This window comes from Pinus tabuliformis, chromosome Q (assembly GCF_031772625.1).
Source record: "Pinus tabuliformis cultivar Carrire ecotype Pingquan chromosome Q, CPIR1, whole genome shotgun sequence".
NCBI classification, from domain to species: Eukaryota; Viridiplantae; Streptophyta; class Pinopsida; order Pinales; family Pinaceae; genus Pinus; species Pinus tabuliformis.
This window is the reverse complement of record NC_142296.1, coordinates 102,553,176-102,581,011: the sequence shown is the minus strand read 5'-3', so window position 1 is coordinate 102,581,011 and position 27,836 is coordinate 102,553,176. Positions and strand designations below refer to the sequence as shown.

General features: G+C 39.2%; 1 protein-coding gene across 13 annotated transcripts in view; it reads left to right on the top strand.

The window, feature by feature from the left end:
- LOC149218437 (uncharacterized) overlaps positions 1–27,836 on the top strand; it is a 125,311-nt gene that overhangs the window by 37,912 nt on the left and 59,563 nt on the right. For 11 of the 13 annotated variants that reach the window (XM_089384012.1, XM_089384013.1, XM_089384003.1 and 8 more), the window contains 3 exons: positions 22,784–23,122; positions 23,934–24,533; positions 24,893–24,959. In XM_089384012.1, coding sequence (XP_089240138.1) covers positions 22,784–23,122; positions 23,934–24,533; positions 24,893–24,959 — 1,006 coding nt within the window. Of the gene's footprint in view, positions 1–22,783; positions 23,123–23,933; positions 24,534–24,892; positions 24,960–25,121; positions 25,412–27,836 lie in introns of those variants that run through there. The other 2 variants (XM_089384004.1, XM_089384016.1) reach the window with 2 other exon arrangements.

The window sequence follows — 27,836 nt, the reverse complement described above, 5'->3', positions numbered from 1 at the left end:
GTCTCAATGCTTTCCTGTTAGCATTATAAAAAATTAAAAACTAATATTTTATTGCGTCAGACCTTTCTTGCTAGTATTATCATGTGCTATATAGACTATAGGCAATCAGTAACTTATACAACTCTATAGCTTGTAAATTACTAATCGGTAATCTAACTAAAAATCGAAGTAGAATATTTGCTTTTTAGGGTTTAAAACATGGTGCAAATATATTTAAAAAAATAAAAAATAAACCAAAAATTCTAATGTTATTTGCTTGGCACCCAACATATGAGGGCTACTTGGCACAAGATTCATTTCAATAGCTAGTGATATGTTCTTGCGTTTGAAGGATCTGTTTATGTGGTGTATCCTATGTGGATCTGGGTGGATCCGTATCCATATTCATATTCGAAACGTAGATTTGTAGATCCAACATTAAGATCCAATGGATCCGGTAACACAGTTTATAAGTCAAAACAACTAGCTATCCTGCATGACAACCTATAAAACATGTGTAAACAAGTAGAGACAACTACCTATTTGCTTAATAAGCTAACCCATTATGTGAGAAACACTTCTAGGGAGTTAGCTTTGAGTGTAAAATGACTAGAGGGTATTTGTAAAGGCTTTGGGGCCTCCATTCTAGTAACTTTGTATTGACAGAACAATTTAGTTGGAAATTGATTTTCAATTTTTTGGGTTATGTTTATTGACCCAAAAAATTTCCAGAAAATTATTTTATAATTTAAATGGCTGAAAAATAATAAAATAAAATCAACTATAGCATGAAAATTTTGCTTATAAACTAATATAGAGTTGAAAAATCACGAGATTTGGTGTAAGATACTTACCTATAGGCTTGTAGAATTTGTCCCTGTGGCTGAACATGCATGTTCAACAAATATAAAGGCCTCTTAACTTGATAATTTGTAACCAAAAGGCTAGAAACACATGTAAAATGCAAGAAATATTAACTTGTATCTAAGTGGGTTAGATCTAACAATTTAATTAGTTTTAGCCAACAAATAGTTTGCTATAATTTGATATGATAGTAGAAACCAACAAGTAAAATCCTACTAACTGCAAAAAAATAAAAGAAATTTGGAGAATTTTTGGTTGTTAGATTTTTATTTGTGTGCTGGAGTCTCACCCTTCGTTGGAGTGTGAAGTAGATGCCCCTCTAAATCACTATGCCCGGTTCTTGTTTAGGGACTGGGCTTGGTTCTTCCGGAAATCACCCCCAATTTAGGTTAATCCACTCTGCAACATTCAATTTTTTTAGGAGCAACCTCTTCTTGTGACGCCTATAACGTCCATCCTTTGTGTGTGGAAAAATACAATGCCCTCAAGATGATAAAGGCTCCCTTTTGAAGTAGTATAAAACCTTCAAATTGATTTACTTGCAGACCAAAACAAATAGGTGAGGAGACACTAGTTTCTTGCGTCCATGTAGTGTATCAACTCAATGGTAAAGAACACGAGTCTTTGGATAAATTTAGTTGTTGGAAAAATGAAATTAGATAAAAAATAATACTCAATTGCAATAACAATAAGAAGATGATTAACAAATAACCACTCCACAATTATACTAGAAGTACAAATGCTTGCAAAATAAATGAGCTCATTTTATTAGATAGCACTTACGTCAAGTGAACAACAACAATTACAGTAGAGGATAACCTATCCTTTTATAGGGAATCTCAAATAACTAGTTGGCTCTCATTAAAAATATTGCTAGTTTTCCAATTATTTGGGACGTAACAATTTCTAATTTTATGAGATATTAAAAAATAAATTTAATTAATTCCCAAGGGGGTCAAATTGGTACAATAATCTCTAGAGAGTCCTTGACTTCCCTCAGAAAATGATTTTAAATGGTTAGAAAGCAAAATAGTACAAATAAATCCCCAACGTCTAGCTTCCTTTGTCCACATAGAGGGGAGCAAATTGACTTGAAGAGGTCAACATGGTCCTTTAGAGGTTATTTGTTTCCAACGACTAGATTTTTGGCTCATCATCTTGATTTTTCGGTCCAAGGAGATTATAACGGATAATAGAGCCCCTTCCAACAACTAGATTTGACCCACGTCTAGTTTTGACTTAGTTTTATGTTGACTTCTTCTCGAGATATTTGACCCGGGCCTTAGAGGATGAATCTTCAATGCCCTTGCACTCCTGGAAATTTGGAACATGGGTTTTGCTGCTATGGTTCTAATCTACAAATGGGTTTATCTATATTTTTCCTCTGCCTCTAGGGCATTGCCACATCATCATTTTATTGGCATGTCATCATGTGCTTGTTCCTGATCTCCAACACCCTGCATGATCTTAGAATTTTGACACCTTGATTTTCTTCTTCTCATCGTGTTGATCACTTTTGACGTAATGTATGCAAGAACTTGCTCAACGCTTTGCTTAAAAATCCACTTGGAATATTCCTTGTACTATTGACCAAGTTTGACCAAGCCATAACTTTTCTCTAGATAGTTTGATTGGAAAATCTCCACGTGGCATGACATCCTCTAGTCCTACTCTACATTTTGAGCCTGGGTTGACTTTTTGACCACCTGGACCATTTTGCATTGGGAGGCATGAACTACGTCGGGAAACATGAAAGTTTTCACTAGAGAATGCTATGTTGTGAGAGTTATCATGAGTAATACTATACCAAGGCTAAGGTCACCTACAGGGTCTATAGATGCTAACCATATGGAATGTGTTGGTAATATTGAGGGGGGGTGAATCAATGTTTCATTACTTTCAACAATTTTTAGCTTTTAAAAAGTTCGATGCACATAAATCATGAAACACTTGTACACTTAGAAGAAACAATTACACCATTTTTCTTTGTAAATATTGTGTAAATTTCCTTGTACAAAGTAAGCACCAACTTACAACTTTTGTAGGCACCAACCTATGGGAGATTTCATTTCCCTAGTTGATCACCAACTCAACAACTTCGTAGGTACCAACCTAGCAATTTCGTAGGCAATAACCTACAAAAGACTCCAATCCCCTAGTCGAGCACTAACTCAACAACTTAGTAGGCACCAACCTACTTCCTTAAATTGTTCCTTAGGCTTGTCAATAACTATTGCTGATTACAACTACTTTGTCCTTCCAATATTCATTAATTCTCTGCTGTTAACTTGGTTTGATTCTTCAAGTTGGCTTAGCTCTTCAACATAAAATGCTTCCTCGGAGTAAAACACTGCCAGAGTAAGCATCATCAAGTCTCAACTTCTATTGGGATGTGGTGACAATAGTAAAAAGAAATCATTTTCATCATGCTTGGTATCCTTCCCGAGGATCACCACATCCTTCTTCAACCTTGTAGTCTTTGTATGTAAATGAGTGTCAAGGAACCACCCTTCCTTGAGACACTGGTCACTCAATTGAAACGCCTCAAAATGGACATCAACGCCAACTTCCTCGTCGACTCCAACTTCACAAAAGTTGTAAACTATTCCTTCCATTCACTCTCAACATTTTGTTGTTTTGCCCACCTAACAATGTTTAAACATGAAAAAGGTAGATCTTCCCATCTAACAGCTTGAACCAAATGTTGTTTAGACTCCATCTTCACAACACTGCTGTCACTTCTGTGTAGGATATGTTACAGATCCGTAGTCTAAGGTTCGAACTCCTTGAAAGCCAACAAGGGTAAAAACACAATTTGGACCTGTGGACTAGATAAGCTAGGGCTTTGTTGTAACCACCCCTCCCACATTTACCCACTTTCATTGGGCTGCCAGGGTAAACATGAGTTGAGGGCTACTATGACATGACTCAACCTCCTAAGCAAAATTAAGGAAGTGGAATCGACAAACGAAAACTCTAGGTACAATTAAGAAGTGGAATCGACAAACCAAAACTTTACTGACCTTCTTCAGGAGCTACATGACCCCCAAGAGCTAAACAACCACTCAAGGGGCCCAAACTCTGAGCTAACTTTCCTTTTTACTAATCTGGACTCTTAGCCGTGTCCTAGCCGTAGACATAACACTGACAAATTCGGCTGCAGGCCTCTAGTCGCATGCATAAGTTTGCAAGGTAGCTACTGCAGTCTCATTTTCCTAGTTATGTGCCTGCTACCACAAAATCTGAGTCACTTTTTCGAGCCTAGTCTCCAGAACACTGCCCAGAACTTGATGAAACTTTCCAGAACACTAAATGACACAAAGACAAAGCTTCTAACACAAAACTTGATCAAGGACTTGACCTTACCAGCCCTAACCATGACAATCATTTTGTCAAACACATTGAGAACATGTAATGTATAGGTCATGAATGCATATATGAACTTAGGGATCTGATACTTATTTGAAAATCAACAAGAAGGTCTAATGCCCTCTCATAATAGTTGCAATATCATCTATTAGGTCATGCATTCAATAACCATTCGTTTACAAATCAAAACATGACAAGAGCTATAACTAGAATTTATCATAAAACCATGCTTATAACCAACATATAAGCAAAATGATAATAATGATAGAACAACCATCAAAGCCACATAATAACAAGTACATATACTCATGAAATTGAAGAGGAAAAGAGCTTTTATTAAGATATGCAAAATCCAACCAAATCAGGGACTTCTTCATTGACTTCAATGCATATTGGTAAGTTGTTTGCTTTTCTTGTAGATCTTGAGAAAATGTTCATTTAGAAGGCATGACATCCTCGCCTTCCAGATCACATAGTTGGATGCACCATCCAACCGATCCTGATCTCTCAACCCACAGGTTGCCATCTCTGCCAATCGAAAAAGTGAAATGACCTCCTCTCTCCTCTATGCTACTGTTGGGCTAGCCTATGCATTCCCTGCTAGAGTTAGTAGATCTGCTGCCTCTTGCTGCTGCTTAGCAAATGAGAATTGGAATTCCCTGGCTAAGAATTCTTTGAGGAAGAAATTCCCTCAAGTGTCTCTCTCTCTTCTATTGATGTTATTTTGCTAGCAACTGTTGGAAAATATCTGCGTCCCAACTGAAGATCTACTCTGCAAGAAAAATACGATGCTCCTTTCTGCCGTGGATAGCTCAACAAAGAAATCGAATCCTCCTCAAAACTTCGCCCTCCTGGCTCAAGAACTGCGTTGCCTTTAGTGTTTCGAATTGCTGCCTCTGCAGTAATTTTGAACTCCTCTTCCTTTCTGCTTTTGAGCTCTTCTGCTCACGATCTGTGCTCTGATGCCATGTGAAAAATCGGTTACTCGATTACCACTGCAACAACTGATGTTAATTCTTCTAATTGTTAATTCGATTAAACAATTTACTAGTTGTGTGCTATGACAAATATCGAATTAAATATACTGCAACCTACACAAAGAAAACCGTGGAAACTAAATACAACACAGGAGAGAAATAAACATCACACACATCTACACAGTTATTATTGGACAATGTCCCTGGAAAAACCTAATGCGGGAAAACTAGTGCAACAACCGAGGGTTTTAATTATCATGCAGTAGTAAATATGAGTACAAATCGTAGGATGGCAAATTGGCTATCCAATATAGAGTGAAACTGGACAAAACGAAATAGTGAGATGATCTCGCCCTGTCACTGGAAGTTCTGGCACTAATCTGCTGGAAGTGAGCCTTTGCGTCCCTTCTGCATCAGCCTCTGTGCAGAATTGCGTCAACCCCATGTAGTCTCTGCATCATCTCTGCTTGGGACTATGCTGCTCTTCCTTCTGACCCTTTGCTGGCTGGAAAACTTCAACTCTCAACCTTCTGGTCTCACACCCGGGCTCCTGGCTTTTGAAACTCGATTTCCTTAGCAGGAATTCGATCTCCCTTCAAGCTTTGCGTTGCCATTGCGTCAGCTCTGTGTGGCCCAACGCCAACCTCTCTGGACGTCATTCTGCCCTGTTTTCCTTGTACTCTTCGGCCCAAGAAAACTCCCCATCAGATATTGTCCCTGCTCCTCACTGCAAAAGATCACTTTGAATTTCTCTCCCGACAACTGCTGTGCTTCAAAAATTCGATCTTCTGGTCTCCATTCGATGTATCTTCTAAATTCCCTTCAAGCCTCCTCTTACAATCCTTTTGTTGAGAATCAAGGACCCAGATTAGATTCTAATCAATGGCTCAGATCATTTTGGCTTGATCTTTGTCTTCTTCTAGAAGTTTCACCCACATTTTGATTAATACCCCCCTCTAATTGTTTTAATTTCCTAAGTTTAGACTTAAGCACTCATTAAAAATAATTAATTATTTTAATAAACCAGTCTCCGGGTGGAATTTCCCAAAACGATTTCTGGGTATTGTGGAATACACGTATCCAAGCCTCCCTGCAAATTGTGAGGCTTAGAGCACATCCGATGCTACCAAAAATCAACAGGACAAGTGAACAAATAAATATAATTAGTCAATAGTTTCACTTGTTTATAGAAGAATATTTTTGCATTGAAATGATCCCTTCATCCTTTACCATCAATAATTTTAGTGATGAAAAGGATCCAATTACGTAGATATATGGAGAGAAGCCAAGGAACGAACATATTGTAGAGATTGCTCGAAGTAAGGGATATACATATCAAAAGAAAAGTAAAGATCAAAACCAGAACAAGCAATAGATTAAATTTAAAGGCTTATCAGTCGAGATTAAAGATCGATTGGGTCACATGGATAAGCAATGCAAAAATCTCTGTCCCAGTCTTGAAGCTTCTAAAGATTCCATCTAAAAGAGCTGCATTTCTAAGTGCCAAAGGTTTATCACAACGAGATAAGATGAAGAAATAAAGTTAAAGGATCTACACTGCTACATGATGAATGAAGATACTCGTCCTTTCATCTTGAATTTGATGGTTAATGATCGGCTATTGCATAATTGTATGTTAGATTTTGGGGCTTCAACCCATGTTATGACTAAAAAGGTTATGGATCAGTTGAATTTAAGAATATCGAGGCCTTATCAAAACCTCTGTTCCATGGATTCGAAGAAGATTGAAGTTCTTGACGTGATCAAGGATTTGCAAGTCTATTTGGCAGATTTGCCATACAGGATAATCACTATGGATATCACTATTATAGATGTACCTGATGTATGGGGAATTCTCTTGTCGCGAAAGTTCGCAGCCGATCTTGGAGGATGTATCTAGTTAGATCGTACTATTCCAACGACAGAGGGTGGTATAGTCAGATTATACAGGGAAGTGGAAAGGAGGCATCATGTTGAGAACCCAAGGAGACCTAACAATGAAGAGATTGAAGCACAAGAACATCCTACATAATATAATACATTGGCAACTGAGTTCTTTTAACCTATCCAAGATTCTACTCCATTTCATCGCACAAAGAGAAGGAGGAAAATGAGCAGATTTGGTGAGGACATGTGGTACAACACTGAGAACCTTCATCAGCCCAAAAGAATCAGGATTCAGGAGGGAACATCTAACAAACAATAGTGGATCCACTCGTAAGCAGACAGGTTCTTCAGATCATACTTCAAAGATGACATCTGATGCCATCAAGCATTTTTTGTACTGTATCTCTAACCCTACTCTCTTAGATAGTTTTCCCAAGGAGATAATGAATATTCAGTGAGGGGATCTTCCTTGATCTTATACTCAGAAAGGGGAAAGGGATCAAGGTCACTTGAGATCATATGAGAACAGGTGCACGAATCACTTTCAAAATGATGAACAAGAGAGGGAGGCAAAGGGGAGGGTGGTGTTTTGTATCCAATGAGTTTTTCTTCCCTAAAATCGTAAGGCTTAGTGGATTTGAATATAACATCATACTTAGGAGAGGTGGGAGCCTTATCGATTTCCTTCGTATCAATGGTTGGGCCTCTCCTAACAGGAAAGATTATCACTTCCAATTGCTCCTCTATATGCAAGGGAAAATAAAATTTCTCCTTCCCAAGGGCATCGATGGATATGTCATCATAAATAATACCTGAGAGAGGGAGGACCAATTTCATAGTCATCCTCCTTGTCGGTGTTGTAAATGGGAGCACAATCAAATTGAGGACCAATAATTTTCCATTTCTCCTTTTCAATATGGAAGTAATCTCCAATGTCATCTTCTAAGGGTTAAATGGGATCAACTTCCTCAAGGTTCTCAAAAGCAGAGTCATTAGGAGTAATATGCTCGAGAAAGGTAAGGTTGGTCTCAACTTCATCCTTTTCCTGATGTGGACCTGAGGAGGACTCGTCTTCCTGCTCATTACTTAGATTATCAATGTCTTGATGATGGTCAATGAGGCTTCCTCTTGGATGCTTAATGTGGGGAATACTTGAAAATGTCTAAGAAAACCATCAACAAACTCCTCAATATATGAGATGCTCTTAGGTTCATGATCATGTAGCCATGAGTTGTGACCATTGAGAGATCCCATGAACAACAACATAAGGACATCTTGGTGAATAACCTCCTCTCTTGAAGCATGTGCATTAAATCTTTCTATGTGGTCAATTGCGGAGAGTGGATCACCATTGAACACGAGCACCCACGTACCATCCTTCCTGTGACATGACTAGGGTGCCCAGGGATGCTAGCAGTGTCCAAAGCGGGAAATTTATCAAAGAAAAGCAACCTATTTGAGATATATACATGAAAAATATATAGGAGTCGCCAGGGTGAATTTAAAGATGCCTAGAAAATGCTTGCTTCACCTTACAAGCATCGACCTTAAAGTTCAATGAAGAACTAGGGCTTCGTTCTTCCAATGGAGTCGACAATAATGTTATGTCAATATGTCGTATGGGGAACAAAACACACGTTTCGTGTCCCCGACAACAACGCTAGAAATGTTACTGCTCAAACTAGTAGCGGTCCTAAAAGAGATTTCCAGAAAGCTCTGTCTTCCATGAGCTTTGCATCTCTTCTTACTACAATCTTCCTACTACTAAGAATGTAGATCCTGTATGCCTTTGAGGTTTTGCTATATCCTACGAGGAATCCTTTCTCTGTAGTATGATCTAACATACTTCGTTTTTCATCTGGGATGTGACAGTAGGCCACACTCCCAAAGATCCTCAAATGAATTATTTCAGGCTTCTTCCCTGTGAAGACTCCTTCTGGTGTTTTCTTCCCCAATGCTCTATGAGGAGTTATGTTTTGAATGTACACCGCTGGGTTACATGCCTCAACCCATAGAAATCTAGGCAAATCCTGGGTATATAACATAGCCTTTGCAGCTCCAACTATTGTTCTGTTCTTCTGCTCCACTACTCCATTTTGTTGAGGGTTGAATGGAGTTGTCCATTCTTTTTTGATGCCCTCTTGCGCACAAAAACTTTTGAAGTCTTTATCAATGTATTCTCCACCATTATCTAAATGCAACACCTAGCTCCTTTTCCCTGTCGTTTTCTCCCCGAGTGCCTTGAACTCTTTGAATCGATCAAAGACCTCGTCTTTGGTCTTTAGAAAATAGATCCAGGTCTTCTTGGAATGGTTATTAATGAATGTGACAAAATATTCACTTCCACTAATAGATTTGGTGGACATAGGGCCGCAAATATCTGAGTGTATCAATCCCAATACGCCTTTTTCTTTGTTATCACTTCTGGGAAATGCTGCCTTAGCGTACTTCCTGAGTACACAATCTCTACAAACTTTGTCGTGCTCATTACAGAGAATTGGAACACGTGTCACAATTTCTCTGAGCATACTAAGTGCTCCATGGTGTAAATGTCCCATCCTCCTGTGCCATAGTTCGTTTAGCTTCTTCCCGCTGCTATTGTCCTTGCCTATCAGTGCCATTGGAGAATCAATCTGCAACCTATATAACCTGTTGCTTCTAGCTCCAATCTGTCTCACCTTCTTCCAGTTAGAGTGTTTGACATACACTTTCTTCCCTACAAAGTGTACATTGTACCCCTTGTCGTGCAACTGGGACATTGAAATTAGGTTCATACCCAATCCTGGCACATGTAGTACATTAGTAGCACTGATGTTGGACCTGTTTTAGTTTAAAACTCTATGGTGCCTCTCCTTACGAGAGTACATTTAGTTTTGTTCCCTATAGTGATCTAGAAGTCCACATGTTCCCCCTGATAGCTAGAGAAATAGTCTCTAACTCCTGTCATATGATATGAAGCTCCACTATTAATATACCATATGCTAGATGATGCTGAACTTGATAAGGACGCAAATTCATCTTCCAATCTGTAAGACAATCCTGAGGCTTCCTGGTTCCTGATTCTATCCATGACTTTTCTGTGCTATTTCTCCTTTCCTTTTCAAAGCTGGTTTTGTTGTTGCAAAGTGTTGTGTCCTAGCTGGAAATCCGCTTTGCAAGAAAATTGCTGCTACTCCCTCTGTCTTTGTCAGTGTTACTTGGGAGCGGGAGCGAAAGCAGGGAGCGGGAGTGAAAACGGGTGTGGGAGCGACATTTTCAAAAGCTCCCGGTTTGGGAGCGAATCCCAAAGCATTTTTTTTATATAATATATATATATATATATATTATATTTTATATTTTTATATTTTGATACATATATGTCAACAAAAACATGTAGAATTATGAATTAGATATAAAAAAACATAGATTGAACGATATAACAACAGTCATCTAGAAGTTATAATCTTCATCAACCACGTCCACAAGTTAGTAACATAGTAACATACAACATATTGAGTCTCGTGATTCATCAATCTTGAAGTTTCAAGCTTTCAAAATTCAATATATAACATTTATCATCATTGATCACCAAAATTGTACTTGTAAGCTAAGTGTAACCATTACAACAAATAATATCTAACATGAAATGAAATTTTATAAAATGAAATGAAACAACTTTCAACTTTCATGAAGCATCATATTCATAATTCATTGCTAATGAGTTATAATTGCCAACTTCAAACTTAAATTGTCATATATTGTTTAGAAAAATATCATAATAAATACGAAAGAGTCAATAGTTATAAAAACTACTAGAAACTAGAAAAGACAAGTAAATCTATTATCTATTGCTTATGCTTGGGCCTCTTGCCACCACGAGAAATGTCTATTTTTTTAGTCTTGTTGGAAAATCAGGATCTTTGTCATTAATATCACCCTCTAAGCATTAACATAAGATAGAAAAAGCATAGCATGTCAAGTCAAGATTTTGTTTGAGTGATGCGTACATTTTTAGTAGCGTAATGATAGAGGAGTTCGACAACCAACGTCACTAACATCAAGGTACATAGAGGGATTGGTGGTCTTGATTAAATACAAGTTCCATACCCTAATACATGACAAAATTCAATGGAAACATTGCAATCCTGAAAAACTGATAAGTTTGCTGGATTTTGAATGAAATCTAAAAATTCTACTTTCTCCATATGAAATCCAATGAGGTCGAAACCACACTCAAACATCCCGAGTCATTTCATGGTAATGTTAAAAATTTAAGTAAAAGGATGAAAATGAAGATTAAGGAGAATGTCACTTTTACTTTAAGAATTTAACGTTACCATGAATCGCATATCAATACTAGGGCCATAGGCTTGATCATTAAGTTGCCCCACTCAAAACTTATTTGTTTCTTTGAAAACAAATTGCATTTGGAACATTACTGCAATTTTTTTTTTGCAAAAAAGGCTAAACGCTCCCAAAAAGCCAGGGAGCGTTTTTTTAGGGAGCGCGCTCCCGACCCGCTCCCGAGTCACTCCCCCCCGGAGCATGGATTGGCAGCGGGATCGGGGGGGCGCTCCCCCGCAACACTGGTCTCTGTCAATCTTAATCTTTGATCTGGAAAATTTAGTTTCTCTGTTGACTCTCTCAGAGTAATAAATTTCCTTAAAAACTGACCCTCTTGGCATAAGGGACTGCGCTGCCTTAGAGGGTTTCGAACTGCTGCCTTTGCAGAGATTTGAACTGCCTCTTTCCTTCTGCACTGAGCTCTCCAGCTTATGATATATGCTCTAATATCATGTGGAAATTTTGAAGTCTGGAATCCTACTGCAGTAACTGATATTATCTCTTCTATTTGTTAAATAAATTAAATGAACTATTTGCAATTTCTTACTGCAAATATCGAAAGAAATACACTGTAGCCTTCACAAATTAAATACAGAGGAAAAATAAACGTAAGGAAAATTAAAGAGATGCTAGCACACATATAAGCATATTAACACAGTGATTTTTGGACAATCGTCCTTGGAAAAAACCCAATGTGGGGAAAATCGGCGCAGTAGATGAGGGTTTTATTATTCTTCAGCAGTAATTCATGTATACGATACCGGACAACAAGAATAGAGAAAGAAACACTGAGAGAAATTTAATACTTCTCACTCTCCACAACAATTCTCTGACCTCAAAACGACCCCTCTGCCCTTACGCTCGTCTCACTGCATCATCTTCTACGCAAATTACTGTTGAAGAATCTAGGGCAATTAGGTGTAGTGTGATTCTTCTTGATTTGATAACAATTTGTGGAGTCTTTTTACTTTTCTTGTTAGTTTAATCTTCTTCTTCTTATTAATGCATGTGTGTACTTCATCAAACTGGTACCAAAAACATAAGATCAAGAACACAAAATGTTGGCTCTCTGCTAGGGCGAAAACCTCTGTTCTATTGAGAGGAAAACCCTTAGGTAAATTTCTCTTATTGAAGCTTCTTATTGATCAATGGCAAACCCTAGACCCTTGACTAGAATATCCTCCAAGCACAAGTCAAGTCCTTCCTCCTTTTTGCACTTTGTTTCCCAACACTTTCTTTTTTTGGCACTTCGTTCTTCTTTCAACTCTTAGTAAACCTTGTTGCACTTGCTCTAGAAGAAATACCTTTGATGAGACACTTTCCTTATGATGATCCCTTTCTTCTCTTCACCAACCAACAAACTTGTATGACTATAATGGGAGGGCTGTTATGCTAGTAGAGCAACCTCCTTCTCTTCGCACGTGTGGCTCTAATAGGCTTTAGAACAACCCTATTACCTTCGCTCTTCTTCCCTCTACGCTTGGGTGTGAGGCCCTTTAGGCCTATTTCTAGCCCAAACAAATGAGAGATGTGATGTTGGTATGCTGTTGCTTTTATGACCGCAGGCAAACTTCCCTTTTCTCGCATGTGTGACTGCAACTGCCCTAGAAATGGTCCTCTTGACTTCGGTCTAGGCTTCACCTTCTTCGCTTGTTAATTTTAGGTATGTTCTATGCTTAGAGCAATTTATTTCAATTTTCACATTTAGCCAGATTAGCAATCACATCAGCATTAAAGTAAACTGCAGATAGAACATAAACATAAATCATAGAAGACAAGCCAAGACAAGAGGACACAAGATGTGGCGCTAGCCAGGGACAAACCCCACAATGTGGGGAAACCCTTGATCAATTCTTCTTTTATGTTCTTCAAAGTTCAACAGAGAAAGAGAGAGAGAGATAGTACATTTACAGTAGAGGTCAACACTTTGACTTATCTAGATAAGAGCATAGATCATCTCTAAGAAGATGATACATGGGATCAGTTGAAGACATGCTGCTTCAACTGATTCTCCAAGGTGACTCCTTCACCTATCGTTGTGCTGCATTTCGTCATCATGCTGCACCATGCTACACCCATCATCACTGTACTACATTCTTTGCCATTGCTGCACCATGTTACCTTCCTGGCAGTTCTGGCTGTTCCCTGCAGTTCTGACAATCTCGGCTGTTCTCAACAGTTTCGACAGTTCCAATAGTTCCGGCTTTTCCGGCAGTTTCGACTTTTCTGACTTTTCCTGCAGTTCCGGCTTTTTCGACTTTTCTGGCTTTTCCGGCAGTTCCGGCTGTTCCGACTTTTCCGGCAGTTTCAGCTTTTCTTGCTTTTCCGACAATTTTGACTTTTCCGGCAGTTCCGGCTTTTCCGACAGTTTCGAATTTTTCGGCAGTTCCGGCTTTTTTAGCAATTTCGGCTTTTCCAGTAGTTCTGGCTTTTCCTGCTTTTTTGGCAGTTCCAACTTTTTTTGGCTTTTTCGACAATTCCGGCTTTTCTGGCAGTTCCAACTTTTTCAGCTTTTTTCGGCAGTTCCTGCTTTTCTGGCTATTTCGATAGTTCCAGCTTTTCCGGCTTTCTGGATCAACTACTAAAACCCAAAGACAAGTAGAGAGAGGAAGAGATCCCAAGTGTGTGTAGAAATGACTTGAAGTCCTGTTCTATTTATACTAAAACGTAGAGGTTGAATAGACATGACTGTTGGGCTTCTGAGCCTACATAAGTTGCTGGCCGATTTAACAATTTGTCCATAACATAAATAAATTTATAACTTCATAAATACTTATCGGAATCGGAAGATCTTTAGATCAATCCTACACTTCTCAATGGGAGGGATCAAATAAAAATATCAACTGCCATAAATAATATGACCCACATGGAATTTGGCCCTAGTTGCCAATTTTAACACTCCCTCTCAACTAGGGAGAACTCCATCCGCTAATCCATATGTTCGATTGTACTGTCTCTGCCATCAGTGCCCTGCATTGGTCTGCTCAGCTCTGTTAGCTCTGCTGGCTCGACTCTGCTCTGCTGGCTTTGCTCTGTTCTGCTCAGCTCTGCTGAACCATGAAGAAGAAGAATTGATCGAGAATGTCTCATACCATTCTACACTGACTGGAATTCAGTCTCAGAGTGCGTACCACTGGTCCCAGACCAGTCTCAACTGACCCAAAGTCAGCTTCATAGTGGGTACCACTCCTACCACTGGTCCCAGATCAGTATCATTAGTCTCAGAGTGTGTACCACTGGTCCCAGACCAGCCTCAACCGACTCGAAGTCAGCGTCAACAGTATGTACCACTCTCACTGGTCCCAGACCAGTCCTCCACTGACCCGAAGTCAGTCTCAGAGTATGTACCACTGGTCCCAAACCAGTCTCAATCGACCCGAAGTCAGCGTCATAGTAGGTACAACTCCTACAATTGGTCCCAGACCAGTATCATTGATCTGGTCCTAGACCAGTCCTCCACTGACCCGAAGTCAGTCTCAGAGTATGTACCATTAGTCCCAGACCAGTCTCAACTGATCCGAAGTCAGCGTCATAGTAGGTACAACTCCTACAATTGGTCCCAGACCAGTATCATTGATCTCAGATCAATGAAGGTCATCCTAGCATAGGGAGTACGGTAGATACTACAATGCGTCCATCAGTACTACTATGGTGCCTATCCTCATTTCCCTGCTCATTGATCAGATGAGAGGTACTTCCCATGAGTTTGGGGACTAGGATGCCTCGATGGGTACAATGCGTCCATCAGCTACTATGGTGCCTATCGCTCATTGATCAGATGAGAACCCATGAGTTTGGGGATGCATGGGTAGGATGCCTCGACAGGAGAACTAATCAATCCTGTCCTCACAGGAGAACTTATCATCCTACTACACAATCGCCATGGAGAACACATCATCCAGGTCTCACAGGAGAGCTAATCATCTTGCTACATAATCGTCATGGAGAACACATCATCTAGACCTCACAGGAGAGCTAATCATCCTGCTACATAATCGTCATGGAGAACACATCATCCAGACCTCACGGGAGAACTAATCATCCTGCTACATAGTTGCCATGGGAGAACTAATCATCCCGACCCACAGGAGAACTAATTATCCTGTTCATAACGCACCACTAGGGGAGGGTGAGTCGCCCTATGGTCATATGTTGCTCCAGTACCCCAAGCCCTCCAGAGCTCCCAAAGCTCAATGCATGCAAAATGCAAGACCCTTATAAGAAGGTCTCTCAACGAGTCTAAGTCGTTTGGGAAAGTCATAGATTTGACCTTTCCCTAGGGTTTTGACAAAATGTCTGCGACCTGTACATCAATCTCAATGCGATGGAGCCTCCTTGCTCATCGACTTTCCATATCCCAGATAAGGCAGTATCTGATGTCTATCTGCTAGAGCAATCATCGAATACAGGATTCCTCAATAATCGAATCCCACCTCTGGTTGTCACAGAGAATCACAGTGGTATTCATCATGTGTACAAACAGCTCACTTAAGAGCTTCTGCAACCATGTAGCTTCACATGAGATCATACTCGTAGCTATGTATTCGGTCTCGGCGGTGCTTATAGCAATCGATTTCTGCTTCCTGCTCATCCATGATATTGAAGCAGAATCTAAAGAGAACCAACACTAAGAAGTGCTCTAGTGATCCTCCACACTGCCTGCCCACTTAGCATTCGAATAATCATGCAGTTTCATATTTCCGGCAGTGTATCTCAATGCATGAGAGATTGTGCCCTGAAGATATCTCAGAAGATTCTTGGCACCAATCCAGTGAAGCTCAACCAAATGTGAGCTCACAATGCTAACTGCAAAATGAGTTTATGAAACTCAGAGGCCTTTCCCAAATCTGGTCCGACATCACTACCATATAACTTCTGGAAGTTAAGATCCTCGAGGTAGTCAAAGGCTTGCAGTTTATCATTCCACATTCGAAATCCAACTCCCTCTTACTTCTGCAAATGAGAGGGTCTTCACCTGTTAGAAATAGGTCGTCCTCATAAGGTGCCGGTATGAGAGGTCTATCATCCACAACCTTCGGGTAATGGTTTAGATCGGTTTCACTCCTTGTGAATCTCAGCTTCATCTGACAACTATCAATCCTCTCATACTACGCCCGAGGAGTTTTGCTTCAAGCCATAGAGGGCTTTCTTCCACCTGCATATGTGAGATTCTTGATCATCAATCTCAAACCCCTCGGGTTGTTCCAAACCTGTGGACTTGCTACATGAGGGGAATGGTCCCCTTGTAAGATTTTCCTTCGGTACATCTTAGACATGTACTTTCATGCTCTTTTTGAATTTAGGTATCCCTGTCACCATCTGACTCATAGACCTTCGGTGCTATGTGTCAATGGACATGGTTCCCAGTGGACTTCCTGCAACTTGATACAACCCTGAACTCATAAACATCTTTGAAAATTCTATTTTCAAACACATACCTTTCCATCGATGAGTGCTACCCTGAAACCTTTGACTTCCATTGCTGAAATGGACACTAGGTTCTTCTTGCAATCAAGTACATAAAAGAGATTCTGTAAATGAATTGAGTTACCCTCATTTAATTGAGGGATAACATTCCCTACACCCTTTCCGGGATAGGTGGCCTCGGCTCCAAGTATAATTCCATGATTGTTTCTATCTCTACCAAATTAGAGAGTGCACCCATCTATTCGATGAGGTGCCTTGAAGCACTACAATCAATAAGCCAGATTCCCAAAGAATTTGAAGGAGAGGGCCAATACAAGATAACAATTCTTTATCTTATCAGAAACAACATTTGATTCTTCATACCTGGGGTTCCTTGCTTTCTTTGAAGAGTTGACCATTTCCTTGATGACCTGCATTACCTGTCATTGCTTTGATCATTGAAGATGCCCTTTGAATGATTGTTATCTTCATCGAGAGATGTGTCTCTACTATTCAGACACTCCTTTGCATAATGGCCGAACTTATTGCAACCAAGGCATCCACATTTCCTTCCACCCTTAGATCCGAACTTCCCAATGAAGTGATCTTTAGGTAGGCCATCAAAAATTTCCGCTGCGCCATTCTGATAATAGTCTCTGCTTCGACTTCACCCTCGGTGAATTTGAAGAGGGATGAGGAATCCATTGATCCTTTTGTCCTTTTCCAACTGTCTTCGATGATCGCTCTTTCATTCTTATTTGGGCATTGTCTTCACCTCAGCTCTGATACCATGTTAATTTTAGGTATGTTCTATGCTTAGAGCAATTTATTTCAATTTTCACATTTAGCCAGATTAGCAATCACATCAGCATTAAAGTAAACTGCAGATAGGACATAAACATAAATCGCAGAAGACAAGCCAAGACAAGAGGGCACAAGATGTGGCGCTAGCCAGGGACAAACCCCACAATGTGGGGAAACCCTTGATCAATTCTTCTTTTATGTTCTTCAAAGTTCAACAGAGAAAGAGAGAGAGAGAGAGATAATACATTTACAATAGAAGTCAACACTTTGACTTATCTAGATAAGAGCATAGATCATCTCGAAGAAGATGATACATGAGATCAGTTGAAGACATGCTGCTTCAACTGATTCTCCAAGGTGACTCCTTCACCTATCGTTGTGCTGCATTTTGTCATCATGCTGCACCATGCTACACCCATCATCACTGTACTACATTATGTGCCATTGCTGCACCATGTTGCCTTCTCGGTAGTTCCGGCTGTTCCATGCAGTTCCGACAGTTCTGACTATTCTCGGCAGTTCCAATAGTTCCGGCTTTTCTGGCTTTTCCTGCAGTTTCGACTTTTCCAACAGTTCTGGCTTTTCCAGCAGTTTCAACTTTTCCAACTTTTTCGATAGTTCTGACTTTTCCAGCACTTTTGGCTTTTCCGACTTTTCTGGCTTTTTTGGTAGTTCCAACTTTTTCGGCAGTTCTGGCTATTTCGACAGTTCCAGCTTTTCCAGCTTTTCCGGCTTTTCTGGCAGTTCCGGCTTTTCCGACAGTTCCGGCTTTTCCGGCGTTTCCCACAGTTCCGACTTTTCCAGCAGTTCCGGCTTTTTCAGCAGTTCCGACTTTTCTGATAGTTCCGACTTTTTTGGCTTTTTTGGTAGTTCCGGCTTTTCGGCTTTTCCGACAGTTCCGGCTTTTCCGGCTTTTCCGACAGTTCCGGCTCTTCGGACTATTTTGACAGTTCCGACTTTTTTGGCTTTTCCGGCTTTCTGGATCAGGGCAGTGTTATCCCTTAGGATCTCTCCTCCTATTAAAACCCAAAGACAAGTAGAGAGAGGAAGAGATCCCAAGTGTGTGTAGAAATGACATGAAGTCTTTTTCTATTTATACTAAAACGTAGAGGTTGAATAGACATGACTGTTGGGCTTCTGAGCCTACATAAGTTGCTGGTCGACTTAACAATTTGTCCATAACATAAATAAATTCATAACTTTATAAATACTTATCGGAATTGGAAGATCTTTAGAGCAATCCTACACCTCTCAATGAGAGGGATCCAATAAAAATATCAGCTGCCATAAATAATATGACCCACATGGAGTTTGGCCCTAGTTGCCAATTTTAGCATCGCTACGCTTGGAGACCTCTCCTTTTTCCTTCATTACCTTTTACTTGCCTCTTTACTTCGTAGATTTAAGAGATGTAAGTGAGTGCATTTTGGTGGAGTGTATAGCCTCTATATATAGAGGACTGCCCCTCCTTTTAGGCTGACTAGAAGGCCGACTTGAGGACAGTTTGCAGGCCAACTTGTTGAGCTTGCTTTAGATGGCTTCTTTGGTGGTGTAACATGCTTGAAGGAGCTTCTTTGATGGTGCCTTTGCATACGAGGGGATCTGACTTTGCTTGGAGATATTCTCTTGACCCTAATACATGGTGTAAGATGCCCTTAAGGCTTTCAACATTTCCTTTTGACTATTTGACTCATGTATAGAATTTAACATGTGCTAGACCTATTTCAATGAGCAAGAAACTCATTGACAGATATTATAAAAATAATATTTCTTTTCTTATATAAGTACAAATATCAAAAATACATTTATGAAGATCGAACCTAGTTACATTTCCTTCAACAACGACTACGCAGTGCCCCGATGAACTGCGTCCTCTCTCATGCTGACCCTTCCAGAAGTTACCTTGCACTCTCTGACTACTGCTGATGCCCTCTCTCTCCCTCGCAACTCACGCTCTGGCTCTATTTTCTCATGTTGAAGTTTCGATCTGCCTGGGCAACTGAGTATTTGCACTAGTGTATTCTCCATCTTACCCATCGATTTCTTCTTATAATCTTCTGTTGGAGCACCAACGACCAGGATTAAAACATAATCAATGGCCTAGATTAATTCCCTGTTGATTCGTGTGAGTTTCTAGATGATTCTCACCACATCTCAAATAATACTGATTATTCCCGAAGTTTAGACTTAGGAAATAATTAAAAAATTGGTTAATAATCTAATTAAGACACTTCTGGGTGGAATTTCTAGAAACAATTTTTGGGTTTGGAGAACTCATTCATTCTAGCCTCTCCACAAAGTTTCGTGGCTAGAACACATCTGATGCTACAAAAACTAACAAGGTTAACATCCAAAAGAGGTCTAGGAGACAAGAGCACAGACCTAGCCCACTCTTTCCTCTGAATTTCCCCATTAATTCGCCCAAAAGTATCCATGATAAGGAAACTAAAATACTCAATTACCAAGTGTCAAGGCATTCCTTTATTTTCGGGAGGCCCACCTTTAGACATACGATTATGACAGATGCGTGAGGGACCACATGGCTGGCTCAGGTGGCAGAGAAATAGCACAACGATCTAGTTGGTGGCTGCTGGCTACTAGCTGAGGACCATCTTGGAGAAATTTTTTTCTCCTAGTGATATCACCCACAAAATGGTGGGTAACAATCCCGACTTAGGCTTTTTCCACATTGGATGAAATGCCCCATTATCCACAAACCAAGACAACACGCATTACTCCATCACATGAACAACATAAGAGAAGGGGACATGAGAAAGTGCTAATGCCATCCAATCATCAAGTATTCCCCCATAACAAATCCAAAGGATGAAAATCCAAGACACGAAAACTATGTAGTATGTCGCCTGCCCCTAGTGACAAATAGACATACAAAGTCATTAAGATGCTCCAAGAAGCGGATGTAACATGAAGAGTATGAAAGATGAAATAAAAAACATCCACATGTCAAGAGAGTGATCCAAAGGCATGAAAATAACATATACAACCATGATAAGACCTTTGTTAAAATTGGCAACTAGGGCCAAACTCCATGTGGGTCATCTTATTAATGGAAGCTGAGATTTTTCTTGGATCCCTCTCATCGAGAGGTGTAGGATTGGTCTAAAGATCATCTGATTTTGATAAGTATTCATGGAGATATGAATTTATTTGTGTTATGGGACAATTCATCAAGGTCGACCAACAACCAAATAAACCCCACTTGTGCTCAATGTTTTAGTATAAATAGAGGTGGTCTTCAAGACATTTCAACACACTTGGGTTCTCTTCCTCTCTACTTGTTTTTGGGTTTTAGTAGGAGGAGAGATCCTAAGGGATAATGTTGCCCTAATCTAGAGGGCAGAAGCCGGAACAGCTAGGAACGCTGACGCAGAGGGTAGAAGCCGGAACTGTCGGAATAGCCGGGAACGCTGACGCAGAGGGCAGAAGTCGGAACTGCCGGGAACGCTGACGCAGAGCGCAGAAGTCGGAGCTGCGGGAACAACCGGGAAAGCTGACGCAGAGGGCAGAAGCCGAAACTGCAGGAACAACCGGGAAAACTGACGCAGAGGGTAGAAGCCAGAACTGTGGGGAAAGTTGACGCAGAGGGCAGAAGTCAGAACGGGAACTGCTAAGCACTGCCAGAACAGCCGGGAAGCTGAGGCAGAGGGCAAAAGCCGGAATTGCCAGGAACAACCGGGACTGTCGGGAAGTGCCGGAACAACTGGGAAAGCTAACACAGAGGGCAGAAGCCGGAACTGCAGGGAAAGATGACCCAGAGGGTAGAAGCCAAAACTGCCGGGAATAAGCCAGAATTGCCGGAGTGTTTATCCAGGGTTTCAATCGGAGCATCTGTCTCCGAAGGAGAGCAACATGCAAGGGACAAGCATGTATTGGTACAGCTAGCATGCAAGGGACAACTAGCATGCAACAACAAGCATGCTAAGGACAACAAGCATGCTAGGGACTACAAGCAAGCAAGGGAGAACAAGCAAGCAAGGTACAGCCAGCACATAGGTCAATATTGTAACATGATGCAGCAATGGCACATAATGCAGTACAGTGATGGGTATAGTCATGATTAATGAAGCATGATGAAATGAAGCATAGTGATGATGGGTGCAGCACGGTGAGGTGCAACATGATGACGAAATGCAACACAATGATAGGTGAAGGAGTCACCTTGGAGAATCAGTTGAAGCAACATGTCTTCAACTGATCTCATGTATCATCTTCTTAGAGATGATCTATGCTCTTATCGAGATAAGTTAAAGTGTTGACTTCTATTGTAAACGTACTATCTCTCTCTCTCTGCTGAACTATTGAAGAACATATAAGAAGAATTGATCAGGGGTTTCCCCACATTGGGGTTTGTCCTTGGCTAGCGCCACATCTTGTGTCCTCTTGTCTTGGCTTGTCTTCTGCGATTTATATTTATGTTCTATCTGCAGTTTACTTTAATGCTGATGTGACTGCTAATCTGGAAAAGGTATTGAGCTAACTGTGAAAATTGAAATAAATTTCTCTAGCATAGAACATACCTAAACTAACAACCTTCAACCATGACCATCCACCAAAGAAGAGCTGAGCTCTTTCCAACCCAAACACCAACTGAACCAGTAAGTAGCATCCCCAAGCAGAGAAAGACTGTACTCGCAACCATCCAAGCAGCTCCAAGGTACAAGCATCAAACTCCATCAATGTGATCAAAATCACAATGTAGGATCGAGGTAGAGGCGAAGGCCAGATAAGAGGCAAAGGGTGATACTATTGATGAGGATAGCAACATACATGATGGTGGAACTTTGCTTGTCATTTAAATGTTCTTGCTCATTCGTTCGTAATGCTTTCTTTAAAAGTCTCAATATAATGTGCTATTTAAAGAATTGCACATTGTGTGTGTGTGTGGGGTTTGTGTTTCCCCATTTCCAAAATTTTAAGGGGTCACTATTCGTACACATTTCCATTTTGGAAACTTGTACCAGTTTCCCTGTATGATGCAATTTAGGGAATGACAGAGCGCTCTGATGTAGTGCCTATAATTTTCTCTCCTTTTTCTAAGCGTCTAGAAGTTAAGTAAGTCCTTTAATTAAGTACTGTTCACGAATAAATGTGGAATTATAATTATCAGCAGTCTTTGAAGTGGCTATTGATTCTAATTTGCTATTGTTTTGCAGAATGCTTTTGTCTTATGTCGTGTTTTCAAGAAGAGTGGACTTGGTACAAAAAGTGGAGAACAGTACACGGCACCACTTGAGAGGGGTGATTTATCTCCTACAGAGAAAAATCCCTCCCCTGGTTACTCTGGTGACATGGAAGTGCAGTCAGAAGATCAGTCAAAGCCAGTGGAGGGAATTGATGCAAATTTACATTTACCATCAAAAATATCATCGAAGATTCTAAATGATACAATTGGAGATAATGAACCACTTAATAAATGGTTAGACATATTGCTGGATGACACTATTCCAAACTCTTCATGTGAAGCAGCTGATGAGGACACAATTCGCACAGAGGTTTGTTGTTGTTCTGTATGTCTCCCTTCTCGGAAGGTTGATTGTATGGGTTATGTTTAGGTCTTGTTTATATTATTTTCAGGTTTTTGTGGAGCATGAAGATTTATTGGCTTCATCCAAAGTATTAATGAATCCTTTTTCTGTCTTTGTTGTGTCTGTGATTTTAAAGCAAATTGAATTTTGCAGTACTTCTGGTTTGAAATGTTCTGAAAGGCAGAGTGTAGTTTTATTAGAGTCTTCTTCATACCTATACTGAATAATTTTCATCGTGCGAGGTTTTTAACTTTTAAGCAAATTTATAACACCCACATCATCATGTTTGTTCGTTCGTGTATGAACCAGTATGTATTATTGTATCCATTTGACTTGTTGGATTTTACCTTTAATCAGCAAAAATTTATTGATATTGCAATTTATTCTCCATGCAAATACTTAGTGGCATTGGTGTTGCTTGCTTGCATGCTACTTTCCTGCTTTATTGTTTCAAATAGTTATATCTCATCAAGTGAATTCTAGTTTCTTTCTGAGGTTTTTAAAATTTTTAGGCCGGTTAATCAAATGCACATCATCCCCTTTCTTCGTTACTGTTTGAACAAGTGTGTATAATTTTACTCATTTGACTTATTGGATTTTATTTTTGAGCAGCATGAATTAACCTACATTCCAATTTCTTCCTTCAATTGGCTAGTGGATTTCACATTGGTTACTTGTTACTTTCCTGTTTTACTCTGTCTATTTGTTATACCATGTCGAATAAGTTCTGAACTCTTTTTATGTTACAGCTTGTGTAAACTATCATAATATTTTTCAGGTTGATGCTATGCCAGACACTCCAAGAATTCAATGTGAATCTCCATGTCTTCCATCTGTCGAAAGTGAGCTCCGAGATATTCCAGTTAATGTAAGCTTTCCTCAGTACAGAGTTCCAAATGGACGTTTGGATGCATATTTTGAAGAAGAAAGAATGCTAGAGGAAATGTTGTCTGTGGCCCCAGAGGACTATACTAATTTTAAAGCATATCATACTTCTCTTGGAGATACCTGTGCTGATATTTTGAATGGAGGTTATATAAAAGTCAAGAACCTAATACCTTCCATAGGGGAGCTGGAGAATCATGATTCTTGTTTATGGGAGGTTCCTTATCCCTCATTTGATTGTGAGGGAAGCGAAATCCAGTTATGCACTGGTAGTCCATTTTTGCAGAGTCATAAGCAAGGATTTTCATTTGAGGGTACAGCTGCAAGAGGAGTTTGCATGCAACTCCACAAAATGGAAGATTCCTCAGAAAGAAATGAAAAAGATGTGACTGTAAGACATTCACAGAATACACAAAATGATTGGTATGACAGTGGTCCAGAAATGCAGCAACTGCACTTTGATCGATTTGCTCGGAAGAAATGGGACTCAGAGGTGAGAAAAAAACTCAATAAAGTATGATGACAATGAACAGTTGCTTGTTGAAGGTTTTAGACAGCTCAAAATAGATGCTTCTGATTTTCAAACACGTGATAATCTTCTATCTGACATACCTAGCACCTGCCACATCCACATTCTTGTGACTGGGAAAAATCAGCAGCTTTGCTGTGAAGTTGGAGGCAGCAGTAATTGTTGCCATTGTTTTCTGATTAAATTGGTTTATTGTGGGATGTATCAATAGGTTTGTTTGCACGTCTGTATATTAATTTATTAGGTCTTGTTGTTCATTGGTTGCACAAGAGGAGAAAAAGGGATAGGAGTTTTCCGCACTCACGAAGTAAATTTGGATGCAGAATATCAAGGAAAATGAAGATTCTGTGCCTGAAGCTTTGCCAACATATATGACTGGTCAAATTGATGGTATGTGCACTTTGAAGATTTTCTTAACACTAAAAATACTCAGTTTAGAATGACAAAGCTTATATTGTTCTTTGATGATTGCTGTATGATACTACTACAAGTGCAAAAAAAAAATATTAAATTAGAAAATTTAACTGCGTAAGTCACGTTTGTTGGGTGCAGGGTTGTCGTTTCAAAAACATGATCAAATTGTATATGCTGCAAAGTCTGCTGCTTTTGTTTATAATTCTGTAGATGATGTTATAAGCATTACTATTATTCATAACTTAACATCAATGCATCTATATTTCTCTTCTCATGGGCTATTTGTAAAAAGAAAAGAGGGGTAGTTATGAATGAATCTCATGGCTGTTTTGCTAAACAGCATATTGTTGTACCGGTCTTGGTTTTGAAGATTTTCTTAACAGTAAAAAAAATCAGTTTAGAATGACAAAGCTTATATTGTTCTTTGATGATTGCTGTATGATACTACTACAAGTGCGAAAAAAAAAATTAAATTCGAAAATTTAACTAAAGTCACGTAAAAAATATTAAATTCGAAAATTTAACTACTTAAGTCACGTTTGTTGGGTGCAGGGTTGTCGTTTCAAAAACATGATCAAATTGTATATGCTGCAAAGTCTGCTGCTTTTTTTTTATAATTCTGTAGATGATGTTATAACTTATAAGCATTACTATTAGTCATAACTTAACATCAATGCATCTATAAAAATCAGTGTTGCACTCATCGTGATTATATCATAAAATCGCCCGATATATACAATTTTTTTTTATTTTTATTATTATTATTATTATTTTTTTTATTTTTTTTTTTTTTTTTGCGTCGTGGAATTTTAAAAAATATATATATATATATATATTGTTATGAGGAGGAGGAGGTGACACAACCTACCGAAGCTACCCCTGTCACCAAGATTCACTGTTATGTGTGATGTAACACTAGAAATGATATTACATATCTTAGATATTAGTTCTTTTATCATATTTATGTGCAATGTATTTATTTTATGTTGTAGATGCTTTAAATATTAAAAAAATTGAAAAAAGATGAGTAATTTTGTATTTTACCATTTTTTCCCGATTTTTACGATTTTTTGCCCTCGCCGATAATATCCTGATAACGATTAATGCAACATTGATCTATATTTGTCTTTTCGTGGGCTATTTGTAAACGAGGAACCTTCAGACATAATTGAGGTGCCCACTAATATCTTTCAGACAACTATGAAAGATGAGGTGCCCACTAATATCTTTCAGACAACTATGAAAGATGAAAGCAATTGTGTGAACGATTTTGAGTCGCTGTCTCTGGACTTGATACCATCGTCAAGCCCTGGGAATTCTAGCCCAGCTATGTCTATGGGAAATAAAATGTTCAATCTTAAAACACGTGATCAGATTTTGTCTGACGATATTTATCAGACAACTATGAAAGATGAAAGCAATTGTGTGAACGATTTTGAGTCGCTGTCTCTGGACTTGATACCATCGTCAAGCCCTGGGAATTCTAGCCCAGCTATGTCTATGGGAAATAAAATGTTCAATCTTAAAACACGTGATCAGATTTTGTCTGACGATATTTATTAGATTCCAATAAGCCAGCAAGTATAGATCATGTCAGAAAAGTGAAAACTCGGCATTTATATATGCTATAGGAATACTAACAAAACGATCATGTTTAGGTAAGGATTCACTACCTGAGGAGGTTCTACATAATTCAGGAACTTCTTTGGAGCATGGACCACATATGCAGGAATTGGAACTAAACTCATCAGAAGCAATGGTGGTTGGATTGCATATTGAAGATCCCAAACCCTCTAAAAGCCTCTCAATGTTTTTAAGCTGTGTTCCTTCATGCCCAGGTTTTGCAATGGAGTGCAATGCTAATTTGAACCCTGCCAAAGGGAATTCTAGATTCAAATGTTGCTACCAATTCTGGATTAGTATGTGTTGCAACTACTAATGGTCATGTTACTGCTACATCATCGATCAGTACATGCTCCATTGGAGGTGTTGGATTCTGTGCATCATATACAGTCCCATTTAGATTGAGATTCAGAAAGAAAATAGAACCCAAAAACATTTCGTTCTTTGATAAAAAGAAAAGAGGGGTAGTTATAAATGAATCTCATGGATGTTTTGCTAAACAACATATTGTTGTACCAGCCTTAGTTTTGAGCAGCAAAGACAGCACTTCAGTTTTCTTTCAGCTTAGAAAGAGGTCATCATGGACAGGCTCTCCTACTATTTTTCTAGTAGCTTGTCTTGTTGACACATCAGTTCTTAACTTCTTTTTCTTCCTGTCGTGGGGCGTTTAGCGATTTACTAGAAGTTTCCCACTGCTGTATTTTAACAAAATGTTGCGATAATCATGATCAGGATTAAATCGGTGAGGGTCTGAAATTGGGAAAAATCGTAAAAATCAGGGAAAAATTAGTAAAAATTAGCAAAAAATTGGCAAATACAAAAAAATCAATTTTTTAATATCTAGATTCTAAAGCATCCACAACATATAATAAATGTATTGACGCATGAATATGAAAAGAGAACTAATATATAAGATGTGTAATATGTCTAGGGCTACATCACACATAACAGTGAATCTTGTTCTGAATACTACATCACACATAATAGTGAATCTTGTTTTGAATACTGAGTCCTGAGTCCTGACTCAACCTCAAATTATCAACAAAAAATATAATAATTCATCTCATATCATGAGTCATAATATCATATACAATGATAATAATTCATCTCATATCATGAGTCATAATATCATATACAATGAAATGAACCAAGTAACTAGTACTACTGATTTCCTCTGCCCCTCTTGCGAGAAAATATAACAACTTCCCCTCTAGATGAAGAAAGCCCTGG